General features: G+C 37.4%; 1 protein-coding gene across 2 annotated transcripts in view; it reads left to right on the top strand.

Annotated features, from left to right (window-relative positions):
• Nucleotides 1-21,673, top strand: part of Mta3 (metastasis associated 1 family member 3) — a 154,173-nt gene that overhangs the window by 112,151 nt on the left and 20,349 nt on the right. The window contains exons 12-16 of one of the 2 annotated variants that reach the window (XM_042675471.1): nucleotides 1,742-1,866; nucleotides 5,096-5,247; nucleotides 6,098-6,320; nucleotides 16,887-16,973; nucleotides 20,676-20,822. In XM_042675471.1, the coding sequence (XP_042531405.1) occupies nucleotides 1,742-1,866; nucleotides 5,096-5,247; nucleotides 6,098-6,320; nucleotides 16,887-16,973; nucleotides 20,676-20,822 (734 nt within the window). Of the gene's footprint in view, nucleotides 1-1,741; nucleotides 1,867-5,095; nucleotides 5,248-6,097; nucleotides 6,434-16,886; nucleotides 16,974-20,675; nucleotides 20,823-21,673 lie in introns of those variants that run through there. The other variant, XM_042675472.1, reaches the window with a different exon arrangement.

The following is a 21,673-nucleotide window of genomic DNA, read 5'->3' as shown; positions in this document are numbered from 1 at the left end:
GCAAAGTCTGGAGCATAGATGGAGCATTTTTGTGCTAGATTAAAGGAAGGTCTATTTCATATACTGTATCTTTAACGCCTTTTAAAAAATGGTGTCTTGCAGTAAGAAATAACATCAATAATTTAATCTTCAGATACTTGGTTGGTTGTCTATTTTCTGTGTGTATATATTTTTGAGAAATATAGCCCAGCCTGGCCTTGAATTTATGCTCTTCCTGCCTTAGCCTCTCAAGTGCTGGTATTATAGGTACATCCCCTGGCGTAGGCACTTTATTTTGTCTAGGAGATGATTTCTTTTTTCGGGGGTGGGAGGTAGGGGGAATGCAATACTGGGCTTTGAACTTGACCTCCCTCTTGCTAGGCAGATGCTCTACCATATGAGTCATGCCTCCAAGACTAGATGATACTTTCAATGATTCACTTGCCAACATATTTACTGGGCATACTTACTTTACTTTTGTGATTATTACCAGTAAGATCAGTGGCCTATTCAACTATATAATAGTTTACATTCATTTGCCAACTAAATTTGTATTTGCTTTCCTTTGGTTTGAGGCAGCTCAACTAAAGAATTTATTAGTTTTGGACTGGAAAGGTGGCTCAGTGGTAGAGCGCTTGCCTTGCATGCCTGAGGCCCTGGGTTTGATTCCTCAGCACCACATAAGCAGGAAAAAAAAAAGCCAGAAGTGGCGCTGTGGCTCAAGTGGTAGAGTGCTAGCCTTGAGCTGAAGAGCTGAGGGACAGCGCCCAGGCCCAGAGTTCAGACCCTACGACCGGACCCAAAAAAAAAAAAAAAAAAAGAATTTATTAGTTTTCTTTATTAACATATATATATATATATATATATATATATATATATTTAGCCCTGTTTAAAATGTTAGAAATTTTCTTATTTCTGGGAAATTTTTGGCCAGTTATTTTATTTCAAGGAGGAGGTATCACTTCTATCTTTATATGGAATTCTCTGTAGATTTTTTTAAAATTGGAAATATTGCATATCCTTAGAAACGTTGGTTATCCAAACCAGTCCTTTTTTTATTTTGTATACTTGCAGCTGACCACTGTAAGAAAAACATTGTTGATTTAACATACATTTTTAAAACAAGTTTATTATTACTCAAGACATGGCTCAGTGTTAAAGCCACTACCTAGCATGCATGAATAAAGCCCTGGATTTGATCACCAGAACTAAAAACAAAAACAATTTGCCTCTGAGGTACATTGCAGACATGAGCTAAAAGTGTAAATAAAAACCTATTTGACAGAATAGCAACCTGACCTCAGTATAGATACAGATTAATGCTTACTTTTGAAGGTAATATTACCAGACTTTCAGCTGAATGAAAAATGCTGAAAAGAAAAGAAGGTTCTTTGTTCTCAGGCCAGAAGAAGTTTGCACATGAGAATCTGATTGTTAAATGAAATGGTGGCAAGAAGAAACCCTGAGCCAACTTGGAGGCCACAGGGTTTTGATCTTCCTTCAGCCATGGGAAGGAAGGCAGCATCTAGGATGATGCTCTAAGGGATTTTCATTTGGATGGACAAGAGTCTGATTGCTTATTCCATAGCCTTATTTTGTACATACACGTGGTTTTTAACACCTTGTTTTTACCAGTTCACTTATTCTTTGCTAAATATTGTGTTTATTTGTATTTAGATAAGGTAAATTAGTAAGGAGATACCAATCGTTTTGTCTTGTTATATGAATTATCTTTATCACTTCATTTACATTTCATTGAAAGCAGCAAACCAAATCCTAACCAAATATCTACCACCAATGGCAAGCTTGGTGCTGTGAATGGAGCTGTGGGGACCACGTTCCAGCCCCAGAATCCCCTTTTAGGGAGAGCCTGTGAGAGCTGTTATGGTAAGTCTGCTCCAGCAGACTCTATTTTTCTCTTTTGAAACCTGTCCTCTGTTAAGTGTAGGGACTGGATCTAGATTGTGGGTTGGGATTGGCTACAAAACAGTGTCTTCTCAGGCTTTCTGCCAGACACAAGTATGTGTGTCTTGGGGGTGGGGAATGTAGGGGCAGGAGAAAGATGGGCATTGTGTTTCTTTTGATTTTCCTCTCTGGGTTCTCTAAATGATTTTAGTGTTTGCTCAGCTGTGGGTAGAATTGTATTAGCTTTGTCCAAACCATGGTCCCATGATACACACCAAATCCCCTTCTGGGTTCCTTAGTATCCTTTAGCAAATTAAAGATGTCCAGTAATTCTGTAGGAAAGATCTGTGTGTGGATAAACTGCTACTTGTAATCCTCAGACAGGCTCCGTCATGAAACAAGTTTGGGAGATACTGTTCCATGATATTTTCTTTTGGTTCTAGATACTATTTATCCATGCCAGCAGGATTATATGTGTCCTGTGTGTTAAGTAGGGCCAGTGAGATGATCTGATTTGGTAGGTGATACACTTCATGGATTTATTTAAACCATCAAGCCAACAATACAACTCTTTAATAGGGCATTGGTATCATCATAGGTTTTTCTTCCAATGGAGATGACCTGGGTGGGAGAGAGAAGGAAGCTAATGTTTATTGAAAGTGCCCACTGTTTGGCTCTTGCAGCTCTTTGGAGATAAGCCTTAAGGACATGGGAATGAGGGCCTTCATGACTTCTGTGTGCTCTATACCAGACTTTGGAAAAAATGTTTAAAACCAAATTAGTATTCTCTCTTGAAATCAAGGGAGATGGGAATTAAATTGCTGACTTTATAGTAATGGAATGTGGGGGTGTGTCTAACAGTTTTTCTGTACGGAGAGAGCACAAAGGGATACAATTGAGAATTCTTAATTTTTTTGAAGATCGTATATATTTAAATGAAAATACAATTCTTTCTTCAATTGTGTCAGTGGCTTAATTATTTTTGAGGTAAGTTCTCACGGGATCCTAGACTGGCCTTAAATTCCTGGGATCAAGTGATCTTCCTGTCTCAGTGTCTGTAGTAGCTGAGGTTATAGGCATGTAACACTCACTATACCTGGTGTTCTGTCTTCTTTTTGACTTTCACATACCTTTCATAAGCATGCACATGAATATATTGCTTTAAATAATTGTCATTGTAATGTGTCTGATTAATAAAATATTTTTTCCTCTCCGTCCTCTCTCTATTTGGCTAATACTGGGTCCTGAAATTAGAGCTTTGCACTCTAGCTCAGCCTTTTCTGCTCACAGCTGGCATTCTACCACTTGAGTCATACCTCCATGCTCAGCTTTTTGCTAGTTAATTGTACATAATAGTCTTACAGATTTGTCTGCTTAAACTGAGAACTGCGATTCTCAAATCATGGGCCTCCTTAGAAGCTAAGTGTAAGTAAGCTACTAGCGCCCAGTTTTAATTTTATATTTTTGGTCCATAGATTATTAAAGTTATCTTAGTGTACATATAAGATTTGTGTTTATACAACCATACACTTTGGTGTTTTCTGTTGATAATCACTTATAAGTTAATTAATAAGTGAAGTTTTATATTTGGGATGCAAAATAAATCTTTGACTTGATATTTAGAATTTTTAAGATTTTGTGTCTCAACAACTAGTTATAAATTACTACAATAAGAAAGCTTTCTATTTGCAAGACATTTTACCAAAAATAACACTTGATTAGTTCATTTGTTATTCCCGATAAGTGTAATGATCACTTTGTTTATTTATTTACATATTTTTTTGGTGCCATTCCTAAGGCTTGAATTTTGGGCCTGGGTGCTGTCCCTGAGCTTTTTTGCTCAAGGTTAGTGTGCTACCACTTGAGCCACAGCTCCACTTCTGGCTTTCTGGAGGTTAATTGGATATATGTGACTCTCATACTTTCTTTCCCAGGCTGGTTTCAAACCCAAATCCTCTGATCACAGTCTCCTAAGTAGCTAGGATTACAGATGTGAGCTACTGGCACCCAGCTACACACACACACACACACACACACACACACACATACACTATCACACACTATACACATGCACGTATGCATGTAGTATGTGTGTGTGTTTTTAAGAGGAAGAGATGGGTTGAAACCAGCTTGTGACGCATGTTCTACTATGGAGCTGTCTCCCTTTTTTTCCCCCAACACACACACGTACACCACCACTTTTTCTGACATTAGTTTGTGAAGTTGTTTCAGTGTCCTATTTGGGTCTGATGAAAATAATTTAGCAATTAGACTATTTCAAGGCAAAGCTACAGAATTTTAATTATTTTATATATTTCATTAACAATATTTTTCAACATCAGTTTTCTGTCTTGTCTTTGGATCCATTATGGAAATACTTTTAATGGCAGGAATTTAAATTATAAGATCAGACCTAACACAGGTATGCAGTGTTCAGGCAAGCAATAAAGAGCTGAGTTTTAAGTACTGAACATGTTGTGATATCAGATGCATCTTGTTTAGTTAGTAAGGATTTATTGTATTGAACGATACTGTGTTTTAAAGGAGAAATACTTCAGTGTGTATTTTGTCTATTGACAAAAATTGTGGATGCTTGTGGCTCACACCTGTAATCCAAGTCCTTGAGACTCTTAATGCAAACAAACTACTCAGAAAAAGCTGGAAGTGGTAGTGTGACTCAAGTGGTAGGACAGTAGCCTTGAGCAAAAGAAGCACCCAGCTTAAGCTCCAGGACCAGCAAAAAAACCCTAAAACTCTAAGGAATTAGCAAATAGATTTCTGTTTCTGTGAGATTTCTGACTTAGTGGAACACATATTGAATACTTTAAACAAAGCCTGGCAGAGTTTTTAAATCATTTTGGATTTTTGATTTTAAATATTTGACAGCAGTCATAGTAGTATCTTTCTGAAGACTTAGTTCCAGAAAGGTACATAAGAGCAATTTTAATTAACAAAATTAGCAAAAATGTCCCAGCAGTAAAGTACATAAAAAGAATGCTTCACCTTGTAGCTTCTCTTAATATAGTGCCACAGGTACTTGGTATGTGTAATGAATTCTAAGTAAGTACTAACATACACACACTTATACCATACTTGTATATTATAAGCTAGGGAAAAAATAACATTATTTGGGTATATTTTGGAGATACCTGATTATTTGTATTGATGTCATGTTTTCTGGCTTTCTTTGTTTTCCTTTTTTCAACTTTAGCTACACAGTCTCACCAGTGGTATTCTTGGGGGCCACCTAATATGCAGTGTAGATTATGTGCATCTTGTTGGCTGTATTGGAAAAAATATGGAGGCCTGAAAATGCCCACCCAGTCAGAAGAAGAGAAGTTATCTCCTAGCTCAACTACAGAGGTACATAAATGGTAGTCTAAACTTTAGTGTGTTTTTCAATAGTATGTTTTTCAGTTGTTGCTCATTCCTTGGAAACAGAAGTACACGTAAGACAATTTGAAAATGAATGATGTAGTTTTTATAATTAAACACAGCACTCATACTCAGGGTGGATGTGGAGTTAAGAGCCAGCGACAAGTCAAATTTTTTCAGGTATTCAAAATACTAATCTTGTTAGATTGCTTAGAAGAGTGTGTGTGTGTGTGTGTGTGTGTGTGTGTGTGTGTGTGTGTGTGTGTGTGTGTGTATGTGTGTGTGTGTGTGTGTGTGGTGTTAGCACAAGTAGAGTTACAAATTAGGTGTTTTAATTGCTTTTCAAATAGTTTGTAATCTTTAGATTCTGTGGAAAGCATCTCAAAAGTAATAAGTAGAAACGACATTTTCTTTCTCCCTGACTATTATGGAGGGACAAGAAGGAATCAAACTCAAACTTACTTGAAAAGTATTAGAAAAATAATTTTGATAAAGTTCTCTAGATTGTGGGTGTCAATTCCCTGTTCTACCTGAGGAAGACTATTTTTTTTCAGTATTGATGGCATCTTAGGAACCTTTAATATTATTAATTAAATAAACAAATAAATATAAGTGAATCCTTAACAGTTTCTTAATATTATGGGTATGATTCAATTGCGTATTCTTTTTTTTCCCCAGAAAGTATGCACTTTCTACTTCTCTTTTAAAGGATAGTTTCTTATGTCACAGATATATGTGGGGATGATGTGGGGATGACTCTTGTTTGACTGTGAGACAGCTAGTAATGTATTTTGACAAAGTCTACTCTTTAAATGTTGGTTGGTTTCTGATTTTACAGGACCCCCGTGTTAGAAGTCACCTGTCCCGGCAGGCCATGCAGGGGATGCCAGTACGGAACACTGGGAGTCCCAAGTCTTCCGTGAAGACACGCCAAGCTTTCTTCCTTCATACTACATATTTCACAAAATTTGCTCGTCAGGTCTGCAAAAATACCCTCCGGTTGAGGCAGGCAGCAAGACGGCCATTTGTTGCTATTAATTATGCTGCCATTAGGGCAGAATGTAAGACGTTTTTAAATTCTTAACCTTATATGTTGTGCTTTCCTGACCATTTTCTCTTTTCTATCTATCTCCCTTTTTTGTTTGTTTGCAATAAACGTAAGTTCTTGTGTACAGACTTTTGTTTTTTTTTTTGTTTTGGGTTTTTTTTCATTTTTCAAAAAGGCATTGTTTTTGTCTGCTCCCATTTGTATCATACTAGCCTGAAAACAACATTAAAACCTCTGTAAATTTTCCTCAGAATAGTGCTCAGGAAAGGAATGGTAGGAGGTATGCCCCTGTCCAGTTGTTATGTTGCTGAAAGAATTGCCAAAAAAGCCCTTATTGAAGTACTTGTACCAATTGGGTAGTACTGCAGTATAACTCCCAAGGACACTGTTCTAGTGAAACTGTCTGAGACAGCATAGTCCATTCCTATAGGAATGCATTAGGTATAAATAAAATTTACTGATTTATACTGATTAGAAATTGTATGCCTTTATAAGACTCTTCTCTTCCCTAGGCTTTTGACAACAACCATCATCAACATAATAGAAATTCACAGTGCTTCATAACAAATGCTGTATGTATTAGAAAGTTTAGCAAATTGAAAATAAATTTAAAAATCACTTTGGGCTTAGAAGCTACATTGTGGTTGAGCAGTCTATTTTTGTCCAATCTGGTTTCCATTTCATAACATACATTGTCATATAACATTTACATGGCTCATTCATTTCCAAAACAATCTTATGTTTCATTTTTTTGTTAGAACAAAGATCATATATACTGGTAATTTGTGGATTTCTTTGTTTATTACCATGAATCTGAAAACATGTTCATAATTTGTGTTTGAGCTCTGGAGTTACATCCTTGGCTACAATAACCATACAACCTTTTCTCTCTAAGGGATTAAAAAAATGCCATCTAGTTTAACAGGAAATCTTTTGAAAACATTCAGGTGCTTTATCTGTCAGATTTAAAAAAAAATTATTATGAGATGTTCTACTTTGATTTAAGGAAAGTATCCATAAAGAGAATGATAAATAAAAAATAACTTTTTATTCTTAAAGGTAATTTTTGGCAGAAAACTGAAAGTTGGACGGCTTTAAAGCTTAAAGGTAAAAGCTCTGTAAGAAGAAGCATAGCACTTCGTGTAGGGAGTAGATACTGGCGTCTATGTCAGTGTCCACCGAGAGGAGTCAGCTGTGTCATATCCTGTGGATTTAAGAATCTATCCTGGCATTGTCTTTGTCCTGGCTTTCCTGAGCTCATGGACTTGTTATTACTTTCTTACTACTTTAAGAAATTAGAGGGGCAGGGAAGGTGGTTCAGTGGTAAAGTGCTTTCCTCACAAGCATGAGACCCTAGGTTTATTCCTGAGCACCACATAAACAGAAAAAGCCAGAAGTGGCTCTGTGGCTTAAGTGGTAGAGCACTAGTCTTGAGCTGAAGAGCTGAGGGACAGTGCCTAGGCCCAGAGTTCAGGCCCACAAGTGACAGAAGAAAAAGAAAAGAAAAAAGAAATTAGAGCCGGGTGCCGGTGGCTCATGCCTGTAATCCTAACTACTCAGGAGGCTGAGATCTGAGGATCTCAGTTCAAAGCCAGCCCAGGCAGGGAAGTCCATGAGACTCTTATCTCCAATAAACCACTCAGAAAACTAGAAGCGGCATTGTGGCTCAAGTGGTAGAGTACTAGCCTTGAGCTGAAGAGCTGAGAAACAGTGCCCAGTCCCAGAGTTCAAGCCCCATGACCAACAAAAAAAAAGAAAGAAAGAAAGAAATTAGAAAATAATATATATATTCACTTGAACAGTTTAGGTAATTTAAAAACATTTATATGTTCTTTCTTTAAAAGGATAAAAACATTTGAAAAAAGTGATTGAAAATCTTCTGTTAAAATTGGATAGGCATCTTTGATCACATGAACGGAAAAAAAAAAGCATCACTGACTTGACTTAATTGGCAGCTGTGGAAGGGCTATGTTGATTTTTCAGTTAATTTGCTCATTATATTTATCCTGATTATTGTGAATGAAATATATCACTTCAGTCTAATTTTTTTTCATTACTGGGCCATGCTGTTACAAAAAGGATCAAGATTCAATTACTTGTATTTGTACAAGTATTTTTAAAAAGTCATTTGTTGTGAAGAGATTCAAAGGGCTTATGTTCTATTTCCATTGGTTGGTGGCATACATTTGAGGTCTGATTCTTAATTTTTTTGTTTTTTGCTAGTCCTGGGACTTGAACTCAAGGCCTGGGCACTGTCCCTGAGCTTCTTTTGCTCAAGGGTAGCAGTCTACCACTTGAGCTATAGGGCCACTTCCAGCTTTTTTATTATTTATGTGGTACTGAGGAATTAAACCCAGGGCTTCATGAATGCAAGGCAAGCACTCTACCACTAAGTCCCATTCCCAGCTCCAGAATACTTAACCTTACCATAAGTTTTTAAATTACAGTGATTGAGCAACTATCTGCTGAAATTTTTTTTCAGACAAGCAGCTAATGAGCTGTTCCTATATCCTTATATTCTCTTCTTACATGGACTGACCTTGTTTTAACTTCTTGATCAGGTCTTTCATCTTCATGAGATCAAGTGTTAATAACCTGATTTACGCAGGAAACTAAGCCTCTCCTGGAAATGAATAGGTAGTTGTTGTTGTTTGTTTTGTTTTGTTTTAAATCAACAAGCTTTCCTTACGGCTTTTTACCTCCAAGGTTTGGTTTTTGTGGGTTTTTTTTATTTTGCCAGTCCTGGGGCTTGCCTCAGGACTGGGTTGCTGTCTCTGAACCTCTTTGAGCTCAAGGCTAGCACTTTACCACTTGAGCTACAGCACCACCTCCAGTTTTTTTGTTTTTTTGTTTTTTGTTTTGTTTTGTTTTGGGTTGGTGGTGGGACTTGAACTCTGGGCCTGGGTGTTGTTCCTCAGCTCTTCAGCTCAAGGTAAGCACTTGAGCCACAGCACCACTTGCGATTTTCTGGTTTCTTGGAGATAAGAGTCTCACGGACTTTCCTGCCTGGGCTGGCTTTGAACTGTGATCCTCAGATCTCAGCCTCCTGAGCAGCTAGGATTACAGGCGTGAGCCACCAGTGCTTGGCCACCTCGATCTTTTTGTGAGTAATTTATTGGAGATAAGACTCTCATGGACTTTTCTACCTAGGCTGGCTTTGAACCATGATCCTCAGATCTCAGCCTCCTGAGTGGCTAGGATTACAGGCGTGAGCCAAAGGCATCCTGCTCCTCCAATGATTCTTAACATCTTTCCTTTAAAAGGGTTTGAGAATTACCATGTGCAATCTGAATATACTTTTGGGTCAGGTGGATCTTTATAATTTAAAAAAAAACACTGATGGATCTGAAAAGGTTTTTTTTTCTTTTTTAATTTTTCAGACAAAAATTAAAACCTGGACTGTATATCCCAGGTTGGCCCAGAACTTGAGATCCTCTTGTGTTAGCCTCCCAAATGCTTGGATTATAAGCATACATTACCATGCCCAGCATAAGTATTGTATTTGTTAAATTGTGATCATCTTGTTGAGAGAGGAAACCCTCTGAGTTTGATGTTCTTTTTAAAGCACATAAAAACTGAACCCTTCCATGGCTTCTGTACTTAACAGCAACATCACAACCAATGTCACAGCCAGAGTTTATGAAATGACAGTAAACTTTCTCCATTTGAAGTAGGAAATATGTTTCCTATTAATTTGAAACTGTGGTATCATCAACCTGTGAATACACATACCAAGTGAGATATATATATGCAAATGTAAAAAAAGCATTTTTTTTTATTTTATTATTTTGGTCAGTGGTAGGACTTGAGCACTGTCCCTCAGCTCAGCTCAAGGCTAGTAGTGCCCTATCACTTGAACCACAGTGCCACTTCCGGCTTTTTCTGTTTATGTGGTGCTGAGGAATCAAACCCAAGGCCTCATGCATGCAAGGCAAGCACTCTACCACTGAGCCACCTTCCCAGCCAAAAAATGCTTTTAACACCAGTTTCCCCAAATACCTGTTTACTTTCATTATATACTTTTTGTGAAAATAAATCCCTGACAAAAGTCCTAGTAAAAGTACCAAGCCATTTCTACCACATAGTTCTTGATTGGGAGCCAAATACATCTGGTTCACATCTGTAATCCTGGGTACTTGAAAGACAGGTCAGGAGTATCATTGTTTGAGGTCATCCAGGCATGTATTCATGAATCTGTCTTAGCCAATAGCTGAGTGTGATAGTGTGTACACCCCTACATGCAAAGCTAAGATTGGGTAGATCATGGTTCTGAGTCAGCCTGAGCAATGAACTGCTAGGTGATGCTACATACCTATCTTCTCAGCTATGAAAGTAAGCATAAATAGGAGGATCACAGTATTAAGTCATGGGCCAATCTTAAGAGGCTGAAGACATTGCTCGGTGGTAGTATCTGACTAGCAGTTCACACACATACACACAAAAATTCCAGCACTCAAGAAGCTGAGGCATGAGGATCACAAGTTTGAGGCCAGTATGGTTTACATAGGGAGATTCTCAAAGATTCTCTTTGGTGCCCAAAGCCTAAATACAGCATAAATAAATGGTAATATTCCAACAGCATAGGTGGAAACACAATGTCAAGTTTAGATATCACGTCTCTTTTCCCTCTTGATGTTCTTCCCCGTCCCCTCCAGTGAAAAAGGCCATGATGTGATCGATGATGTTATTTCCTGCTTTGTAACTGCCATTAGACATTCATTCAGAGTTAGTGGAAGACTTTGTCCTCGAGGAACAGACACCTGATGAAAATGATATAGTCACTTTGAGATTCAGGATCCTCAAACTGGTTAAGAAATAGATGGGTTAGCAGCATTCCCTAGAGATACTAAATTTCCTGGTAAAGTAGGTCCAGGTGATTTACCTGTCGCCTTCGTAATTGCAGAGATAATGTAATGGATCTAAGTTACCTGCTTTGCATGCAGTGGTAGTCATTTGGAGTTACCTGGAGACAAGTTTTCTGTGTGAAGATGTGAACTGAACTTTGGAAATATCCTAAAACTGGTTTCTTAAGAAATTTGTTAGATAAAAGTTTTTCCAGCCATTTTTCAGGAAGAGTTATTAGTAATTGTATAAAATTACACAAAATTTAAGCCCTAATACACTGGGAGAAAACAGTTTGGGATTGCTTATTTTGCTGTTTTGGTAGAGTTTAATAAGTATTTGAGTTTGAATGGGTACTTTGTGTGTGTGTGTGTGTGTGTGTGTGTGTGTGTGTGTGTACACATGTGCATGTCTGCACACTGGTCCTAGGTGAATTCAGGGCCTATGCTCTGTCTCTGAGTTTTTTTGGCTTAAGGCTAGTAGTCTACCAATTGAAGCACAGCTCTACTTCCAGTTCCAGTTGTTTTTTGTTTGGTGTGTGTGTGTGTGTGTGTGTGTGTGTGTGTGTGTGTGTGTGTGTGTGTGTGTGTGTGTGTGTGTGTGTGTGTGTGTGTGTGTGTGTGTGTGTGTGTGTGTGTGTGTGTGTGTGTGTACCACCAGTGCCCAGTTTTACTTTTTTTTCCTCTCATTTTTTTTTCTTTTTTGCTTATGTGGTGCTGAGGAATCGAACCCAGGGCCTCAGGCATGCAGGGCAAGCGCTCTACCACTGAGCCACTTTCCCAGCCCTTTTACTTTTTTTTTAAGTACAGAAATAGTTATAAAACACCACTTCTCATTCCTGATGTTCCTTTTCACAGCCATTGTCATCAAGAATCCACAGGTATTCTATGCATCTGTAAGAATCAAAACTGTTTTTATACTAAAGTTCACAGTTTTAATGTTTTACATTTTGCTTTTCTCTTTAAAGGTATCATACCAGTACATTACATTGAGAGTTACTTCTTTCTTTTTCCTGATGAATATTTTATTTTGTATATTGTAATTTAGCCAATTCCTTCTTAAACATTCTTATTTCTTATACATTCTATTGTAATGTTGCAACCAGGACCATATACAGGTACCATGTCATAGTGTTACTTAAAATGAGAGTATGTAGGGAATGAGAATATAGCTTAGTGGTAGACTATGTGCTTACATGCTCTGGGGTCTCTGGATTAAATCTCCAGCATTAAAAAGAAACAAAAAGTAAACAAAGCTCTTTCATAAGATTGATTCCTAAATGGGAAATCCTGGTTCATGGAACATGCGGTTTTAAATTTTGGTAGTCATTATCTAGTTGCCCTCGAACTTGTATTCCTAGCAAATGTCTGTTTCTCAAGAATCTTACTACCAAAGTTAACTATCTGAAATGCTTGACTATGATGGCTAAGGAATAATTTATATTAACTTCATTTAGAATGCTGTAGAAATAATTGCATATATTTGAGAATAATTGGTACTTTGTTTATATCTACTAAGCCAGTAGATATAAAGCAGCTTTGTCTGGGTATGTTATCTAGTCTTCCTGACCTGTGGAAACTTTTTATATACTAACAAAGTTAGCTCTTGATCTGTGATATGTAATGCAAGTTTTCCCCCATTTTGTCTTTTGACTTTATGATGCTTGCCAAACACTTTTTCAAATGTAATTTATTTAAAATTTTTAAATAGTGCCTAGGATTTTTTGTTTGCAAATGCCTGTATAATTCTATATGCAGTTTTGTGGATTGTTTTATTTTGACAGAGATCTTGAAAGCCCATGTAGATGTTACTGTGAGTTTTAATTCAATGTGTGTGTTTTCCATATTATTCTACCTCACACCTTAGCCTCCAACATTTCCAAAATATGGCAGAAGGAAGGGGTGCTGTGGCTCAAGCGGTAGAGCGCTCACCTTGAGTTGAAGAGCACAGGGAAAGCGCCCAGGCCCAGAGTTCAAGCCCCACAACCGACAAAAACACACACACACACACACAATACCCAAAATATGGCAGAAAAATAGTGATAAAAGTGATAAAAATTGTGATAAAAGTGACAGCATTCTTTCACATTTGCCTCTAGGAAATACAGATATTGTGTAGGAAATTAAATAAATGTGTCTTGTACTCAGTGACTTGAGTGAGATATAGCTGCGAGTGAGATATAGCTGCTTCCCTCTCTGGGTAGATTTGATTCCTGCTGGGGTCTTCTCAGGTTGCCTTCGGTATGTGTACACTTGTGTTTTGTTTTTGTCAGTCCTGGGGCTTGAAATCAGGCCTGTACATTGCCCCTGAGCTTCTTTGTGCTTAAGGCTAACACTCTACCACTTGAGCCACAGCACTACTTCTGGCTTTTTCTCAATAGTTTATTGGAGATAAGAGTCTCATGGACTTTTCTGCCCAGGGTGGCTTCAAACCCTGATCCTCAGATCTCAGCTACTCAGGAGAGTGGCTAGGATTACACACCACTGGCTCCTGACTATCTGTACACTTTTAATGCCTATCTCTCTGTTTAAATATAGATAGGTAAGTTTTGGGAGGAATAAGGACTAACTGATGAACAGTGCCAAGACTAACCTGGTTATTAGCATGAGCCAGGATATACCAGTTTGAACTAGATAACCCAGTTTATAGTTATTCCCTCAAGCAGAATGTATTTTCCTTGCTTCATAGCTGCTATTTTTTCTTAAGTGAAATAATGGCTAGGTTCTCTTAGCACTTTTCTTCTAGTTTATTCATAATTGTAACTGCTAATTATTAGCACCAACTTCTTTTAAGATACAATGAAGATTAATGAAATATCTAATCTCATTCTAAAATCTCATTTTAAATCTCCTTTGATCACTCTATCAGAAGTGCCCTGTAATGTAAATTTTCATTGATAATCTCATATAATTAATATTAGTAATAAAGAGAAATTACAAGCATACTAGTTTATATAAAATGAAGAATTTAAGTACTAACCCTTTGATGAATTGGTTGATTCTTGTCAAAGTGATGATGATATCCTAGTGTTCATTAGATGAAACCATGTTAGAAATTTTTCTTAGACCTTATAGATTGGAATAAGTGACAGAATCAATGTTTGTGTTTTTTTTTGGTTCCGGTTGTGGGGCCTGAACTCTGGGCCTGGGCGCTGTCCCTCAGCTCTTCAGCTCAAGGCTAGTGTTCTACCACTTGAGCGACAGTGCCACTTCCGGCTTTTTTCTTTTTGCTTATGTGGTGCTGAGGAATCGAACCCAGGGCCTCAGGCATGCAAGGCAAGCGCTCTATCACTGAGCCACCTTCCCAGCCCTGGGTTTTTTTTTTATAGTAACAGATTAAACTCATTAGGCCTTGTGCTTGCTAGCAAGAACTCTATCACTTGAGGCACATATTTTTTTTGCTTCTAGGTTGTTTTTCAGATTGAGTTTCATGTTTGTTTGTGTTTTGTTTTGTTTTTTAATTTTCTCCTGGCCAGCTGTGGGCTGTAGTCCTTGCTCCTCTGCTTCTCAGTAGCTGGACCATACTTGTACATCACCATACCTGGTTTCTTTCTGAGATAGTTTCTCACTAACTATTGCCCTGGTGTACAATCCTATCTCCACCTCCCTGGAAGATGGGAAATTACAGACATGTGCCACCATGTCCAGGCCATAGATAATCTTAGTACTAGTAATATAGACATTGCCTTTGTCTAAGATATTGAGAAAATAAGTTGATTTACTCAGGCTTTTAATTTTTTTTAATTTATTTTTGTCAGTCCTGAGGCTTGAACTCTGGGCCTGGATGCTGTCCCTGAGTTCCTTTTGCTCAAGGCTCACACTCTTATCACCTGAGCCACAGTGCCACTTCTGGCTTTTTCCGTGATTTAATTGGCGATAAGAGCTACAGACTTTTGTACCCAGGCTAGCTTCGAACCACAATTCCTCCTGAGTAGCTATTATTATAGGCATGAGCCACTGGTGCCTGGCTCTAATTTTTTTCTTTTTTGTTAGTTGTGGGGCCTGAACTCTGGGCCTGGGCCGCTGTCCCTCAGCTCTTTAGCTCAAGGCTAGTGCTCTATGACGAGCCACAGCACCTCTCCTGGTTTTTTTTTCTGCTTATGTGGTGTGGAGGAATCGAACCCAAGGCCTCATACATGCAAGGCAAGCACTCTACCACTGAGCTTAAAATTGTTTTTAAAGGGGAAGAAAGGACATTGTCTCTTGGCCTTTTGTCAAACATGATAAATTTTAGGTCAAGTAGTGAACTACTTGTGAACATCCTTTAACAAGTAGTGATGTTGATTAAGTATGGTGTTAATACTGTGAATTGACAGATATTTATTTGGTTCTTGTAGTCACTTGGGGTCACTTCCTGATCTTTATTTCAATTACTTTCCAATATATGCTTACTGTATTCCTGTCTGTTTCTTCATATTATTCAACAATAGGTGAAACGTTCTGGAGCATGATCATTTTTATCTTTTTTTTTTTTTACAAAAGGAATCAATTGAATAGAAGGAAAAAGGTCATTTATAGTATCCAGGGGCTGTGTAATAATTATTCAGAGGTTGGAGTACATATTCAAATTCCTGGTGTTTGAGACTGTCTGTCATAATGCTACTTCTCACTTTTCTTTTTTAATAGTTTTTTTTTCAAATATTTCCTTGGTGAAAAGAGGCTAGAGCTCATGACAAAGTCAATATTTGTTTTTAGTTATTTTAGGCTCCATGTTGAATTACACACTTTTAACAGTAATAGTGCAAAGAATTCCTAGGGATGGCAAAAGAAACTTCCTTTATTCCTAGAAAAGTAGTCTCAGCTTGCAGAAGAAAAGATTCTCTAGTAGAATCAGAAAACCTTGAGGACAATTTTGTCCAATATTTGAAGATGGCTGAAGCAAACATTTTCAGCTTTATGACATCTGTGGATTTGAAAGGTTTTTAATACACATTTTGTTTTGTTCTTCCAAACTATTGGCATATCACCTCTTCAATGTGAGTTTTTCCACATCTACATTTCCATCTACATTTTAATCCAGCTGATTAAAAACAGTGATTGTGTAATATGCCTTATTTTTCTCTGAAATGTCTTATGATAGGATATTGGTGAAACCGTGCAAGCTAATATCCCATCTGCACTGCATGTTACTAAATGCTATTGGATGAAATATTCTGTCTACATACAGGTAACTTTAAAAATCTTAGCACACATGACATAGTAGGATTTGAAGAATAGAGAATGAGTAATAAAATGGCTTGTTTAATGGACTTAAGCTGTCATCTAAAGGATTTGAGTTTAGTCAAGATAGGTCAAGACTTCTCCAAGGGGACCCCATTCCATCTAAACTAAGCATGGCTGAGTATGTTCTTTTGTCAGCTGTCTTTCTCCCAAGCCATATTGATCTTGTATCAGGATTGGTTCTACCTTGTACTATGGGTTCTTTTCTGCTATAACTAAGAAGAATGTGGCTAGAAAGAAAGCATATTTCCATTACTTTTCAGGTGGTAACACGTGATAGGAACGGTGTATATGTAAAAGGTATATTAACTCCACTCCACTTACATGTGCTGTAAAGAGAATTCATTATTGGGAGTCAGAACTAAAAAACATTTTTTGTCAAATCTACAAGGAAATTATTCAGGAGTCTGGTGCAGATATTTTGCATTACGTTCCATTTGCACCTTTTATTTCTCCAGTATGTGTGGCAGAGGAATCTACCTCATTGGTTGTCTCCATGTTTTTTTTTCTCTCCACAGATGCAGACAGACATGCTGAACTATCTGGAAGCCCACTGAAAAGCAAGAGCACTAGGAAACCATTGGCATGTATCATTGGGTATTTAGGTGGGTGTTTTATAACATAAGAGAAACTCAGAAAACAATTTCTGTATGCTGTAGACATCTGACCATTCTGAATGTGTTCCTAAACCAAATGGAAGCCCTGAAAAAATAAATAGGATACCTTCATATATATAGTTAGTTTATTTTGGTTTAGAAACTTATTTTTATTACCAATACACTCAAACAGGGATATATGTTTACTTTAAAAACATTTGAATAAAAGTATTTATTTCTGGAAGTAAGCACAGATTAATCAAAAAGGAGAAAACTAAAAATTCACTAAGTAGAAGATGAATATTTTTGAGATTTTTATTTATATCCTTACACTATCTAATTCACCTTAACCTTCCCTTTAAGTAGAGGAGGGTTAGTTTTTTTATTAGATTAATTTTCAGTCCACATTTAAAAAATACCTAGCCAGGTGTGGTGTCACAAACCTATATCCTCAGTACTTGAGAGTGAGGAGGATGGCAAATTCCAGGCCAGACTGTGTTACATAATAAGAACACACACACACACACATGTACACACACACGCACATACATACACACATACATACACACACAGAGTTATAGCTTTGATATGCCAAGTCAGGATACTTTGAAAAGGACACATTTTTAGAAAGCATGCTATCTAACTCAGAAATCTCCAAAGATGATGGTTCTAGTTACATATTGAATTATCCTAATTTAAGATTACTGAGGAATACTTTTTTTTTTTTTTTTGCAAAATTTTAAGGTAAGTAATTTAGGAAAAAATGGATCCTCAAATACCTAAAAGAACAGAACGTTTTTGTACTGCTTTTTCATTTTCTCAGTAAAGGTGAAATACACACTCAGAGTTGTATTAAACCTTATTGCTCTATCTGGGAGATTTATAGTTAGGAAGTATTCAGACTTTAGCCATCCAATTTTTTCAAAATCAAAAGGGCATCCTTGAACTTGGAATATTATCTTGTCCTCAACAGTATCCCTTGGCTCAGAAGCTTCATCTTTGATGTCACTTTGTCTCCCTACTTCTTGTTTTATTGTCAAAGACTAATGTTGCCTTCACAGTATCACATGGTTGCCTAGACATGGCTGGTAACGATGATAATGCTCTGGAAGGTGGCTGCTGTCTGTTACTTTGCAGGAGAAAGTTTCTGATCATGAAAAAGAAAAAAAATAGTGTAGGACTGCGTAGTAGTCAACCTTTCTGGTGTAATTATGTATTTTACAAGTTGATCTCTGTCCCTACAACATAAGCCAAAGCTATTTTGTTCTTCCTTAGTAAACCACTGGATTTACTTGGTAAATCCCTTCCTAACATTTCTGAGTATGTTATCTTGAAGACTGAAGTACATGATTTGGGGAACACCAAGTGAGGAGGTTGTTGCCCTCAAAACTTAGCTAAATACCAATAATGGCTGGCCTCAGCCTTAAAAAATGTTTAGGATTTGAATGGATGGACAAATAATAAAAGAATATTCTCTCTTATTCTGTCTTCAAGAGAACATCTGGGCAAAGGCTTCAGTAAGTCCAAGAACCTGAAAAGTTCAGGAATACAATTGTCTTATGTGAACTGAGCACAGGATATGGGATTATAATAGAAAAATTAAGTTAGCAAACCTTCAATGTTAAGAATCTTCAATGATCCCCCATGGTATAACCCTTGTTTTCATTGTATCTGATGTCGGTATAATTTGTGGAGGGGAAGGGAAAAACAAATTGTTTAAATAGGGATACAGGTGGACCCATTGCAACAATGAGATGTACAAGACATGTTGAAAAACGAACTTTACAACTTTGGCTGGGGGGGGGGGGGGAGTGGGAAGGGATGGGAAGGGGAAAAAAAGGAGGAGGCAACAATGCTTGATAAGAAATGTACTTATTACCTTGCCCATGTAATTGTAACCACTCTATACAGTATTTTCACAATTAAAAAAAAAAAGAATCTTCATTGAAAAGAATCTTTCTTCCTTTCTTCCTTCCTTCCTTTCTTCCTTCCTTTCTTTGTTTCTTTCTCTTTCTTTCTTTCCTTCCTTCCTCTCTCTTTCTTTGTTTCTTTCTTTCTTCCCTTCCTTCCTTCCTTCCTTCCTCTCTTTCTTCTCTCTCTTTCTTCTTTCTTTCTTTCTTTCTTTCTTTCTTTCTTTCTTTCTTTCTTTCTTTCTTTCTTTCTTTCTTTCTTTCTTTCTTTCTTTCTTTCTTTCTTTCTTTCTTTCTTTTCTTTCTTTTTCTTTTATTGCGAGGCTTGAGCTCTAGGCCTGGGCACTATCCCCCAGGTCTTCAGCTCTAGCACTCAACCATTTGAGCCACATCACCACTTCTGGTTTTCTGGTTGTTAATTGAAGATCAGAGTCTCACAGACTTTTCTTCCCAGGCTGGCTTTGAACAGTAATCCTAAGATCTCAGCCTCCTGAGTAGCTAGGATTACAGAAGTGAGCTACTGGCACCTGGCAGAATCTTTATTTTTTAATAGTATATAAGCTATATCTAAATTTAGACAACTGTAGGATTTTGATCAGACCACGATGCAGTCATTTTAACAGTCTGAATGGCTTTTCCTAAAGTTCAGCAAATCAGGCTAAAATGGACCCTCACATTGAGCAGGAGGTGAGAGATCAGGTTGCTTGCCCATAGTTTACTGAGGGTCCGTGAGCAGGTAGGCTTTGGAGCAAAAGTATCAACATTAGTAATAGAAGTCCTTAACTCCCAATCCTACAGTATTGCAATGTTTGTCTGTCTACAGAGAGTAAACATAGTTCTAGACTCTAGCTCACAACAATATATATACTTCACCTAAAGTGCAGGTGCCACATACACATGTTTTTTTAATATATGTTTTTATTGTGAAAATACTGTACAGAGGGGTTGCAGTTACATGAGTAAGGTGATGAGTACATTTCTTATAAAGCATTATTGCCTCCTCCTTTGTTTTTCCCCTACCTTCCCTTCCCTCCCACCTCCACAACTACATCCCCCTCTCCCCATCCCTAAATTGTAAAGTTTGTTTTTCAACATAGTGTCTTCTACATCTCATTGTTACAATGGGTCAACCTGTATCCCTAATTAAACATTTTGTTTTTTCCCTTCCCCTCCCCATATTATACTGATATTAAATACAGTGAAAACAGTGGTTACACATTAGTTTTGTGATGTGTCCTTTATCAGTGTTTCATCTGTCTTTTGATGATTGTATCTTGACTTTGTTTTCATATTTCATCTGTTATCAACATGTTCTGGGCTGGGAGTGGTTGACTTTAGTCGTGTACCCTGATTGCACAGCAGGAATCTGGTTTTTCAAAAACCTCACACTCCAGACAGGCTTCATGTTCCTTGTTAGAGCATAGAAGTATTTTTTTTTCTGAAGTGACCTCTGCAGATAATCTTTTGATTTCTAGTATCTTGAGCCAGACGATGCTTTATTCTCTTAGTAAATCTCATGTTGTAAGTGACCTTCTAAAGTGGCTTTTTGTGCGTGTGTTTGTATTCACTACCTGAGGCTCAGAGCTCCAGCCAGCAGGAGTGGATCTGGCTTACTTGAATAAGCAAAGCCATGGCAACAACACTTGAAGCTACTTCATTATGCACATCAGTGGCTGGCTCATAAGGAAATGACTCTCAGCTCATTAAGAAATAAGATGTGTGCCTCTTACTAGTATAAATGTACCCAGGGTTTTTTTTAATACCACATTCTGGGTTGACAAACCTTTTTGCTTCCTGCCAGAAATTCATCCTGCAAAGAAGCCTAATATAATTCGATCTACACCAAGCCTGCAAACCCCAACTACCAAGAGGATGCTAACCACTCCAAATCACACATCTTTGAGCATTCTTGGAAAAAGAAACTACAGTCATCACAATGGCCTGGATGGTATGTAAGCGCAGGAATTCTGGAGACTGTTCTTATTGGCTTGGGCCCCATTACCTTGCCTGCCTGGGTATGTCTTCTGACAAGTTCAAGAATATATTTCAAACAGAATCTACCCCATTACTGATCTGAATAAGGGGATTAAGAGGGAAGACTGCCAGATGTTACACAGAAGAATTATGTTGAGTAAAATTTCTCCATTTCATTAGGAGGTACCTTTAGTTCACATTTCCTGTTAGAAGCCCTGTTTGGAGATCAAATTTTTATTTAGCAGTTGCTTCTGCAGGATGATAATGTTCTTGCTGTGGTACACACTCACTGTTCATTTTAAGTTTTCTTGAGCAAAAGGGATTGTTTTGCCTTACATCTAAGACAGCAGTGCTCTCTAAGGGCTATTCAGTAGTTTGAGGATCATTTTGAATTTGGCATTTATTCCTGACTTCTTTCACCTCATAATTTTTTAATTGCTTGAGAGTGCTACAAGTCATGAAAGGAATTGCCTGGGTGGTGTCCTAAATACAAAAATAATAATTTGTTTGAAATGGAAAAACTGTGAAATGTCACTTCTTTTCCAAAGTACTTCTCTTAGTCGTGGAAGTATAATGACTCTTTAGGTGGAATTGAAATAGCTTACCACTTGGACTATAAACACCACTATAATAAATCATCTAGACAGTATATTTTTGTTCATCAGTAGCCCTGGAGTTTGAAGCTGTCTTTATTGTTTAAGGGTTGACATTTATTTATGAATAAAACTCTCTCCAGGCTTTTCATGCCTTCTGGAACTCTAAATTTCTTCAGTGACAGTAAATTACTTGTAACAAGGCCCTAGAGCAAGGATGTGGAATAGATCT

The sequence above is a fragment of the Dipodomys spectabilis genome, unplaced genomic scaffold, assembly GCF_019054845.1.
Source record: "Dipodomys spectabilis isolate Male_0828 unplaced genomic scaffold, ASM1905484v1 ptg000026l, whole genome shotgun sequence".
Classification (NCBI taxonomy): domain Eukaryota; kingdom Metazoa; phylum Chordata; class Mammalia; order Rodentia; family Heteromyidae; genus Dipodomys; species Dipodomys spectabilis.
The sequence above is the reverse complement of the archived record's forward strand: the minus strand, read 5'-3'. Positions and strand labels throughout refer to the sequence as shown.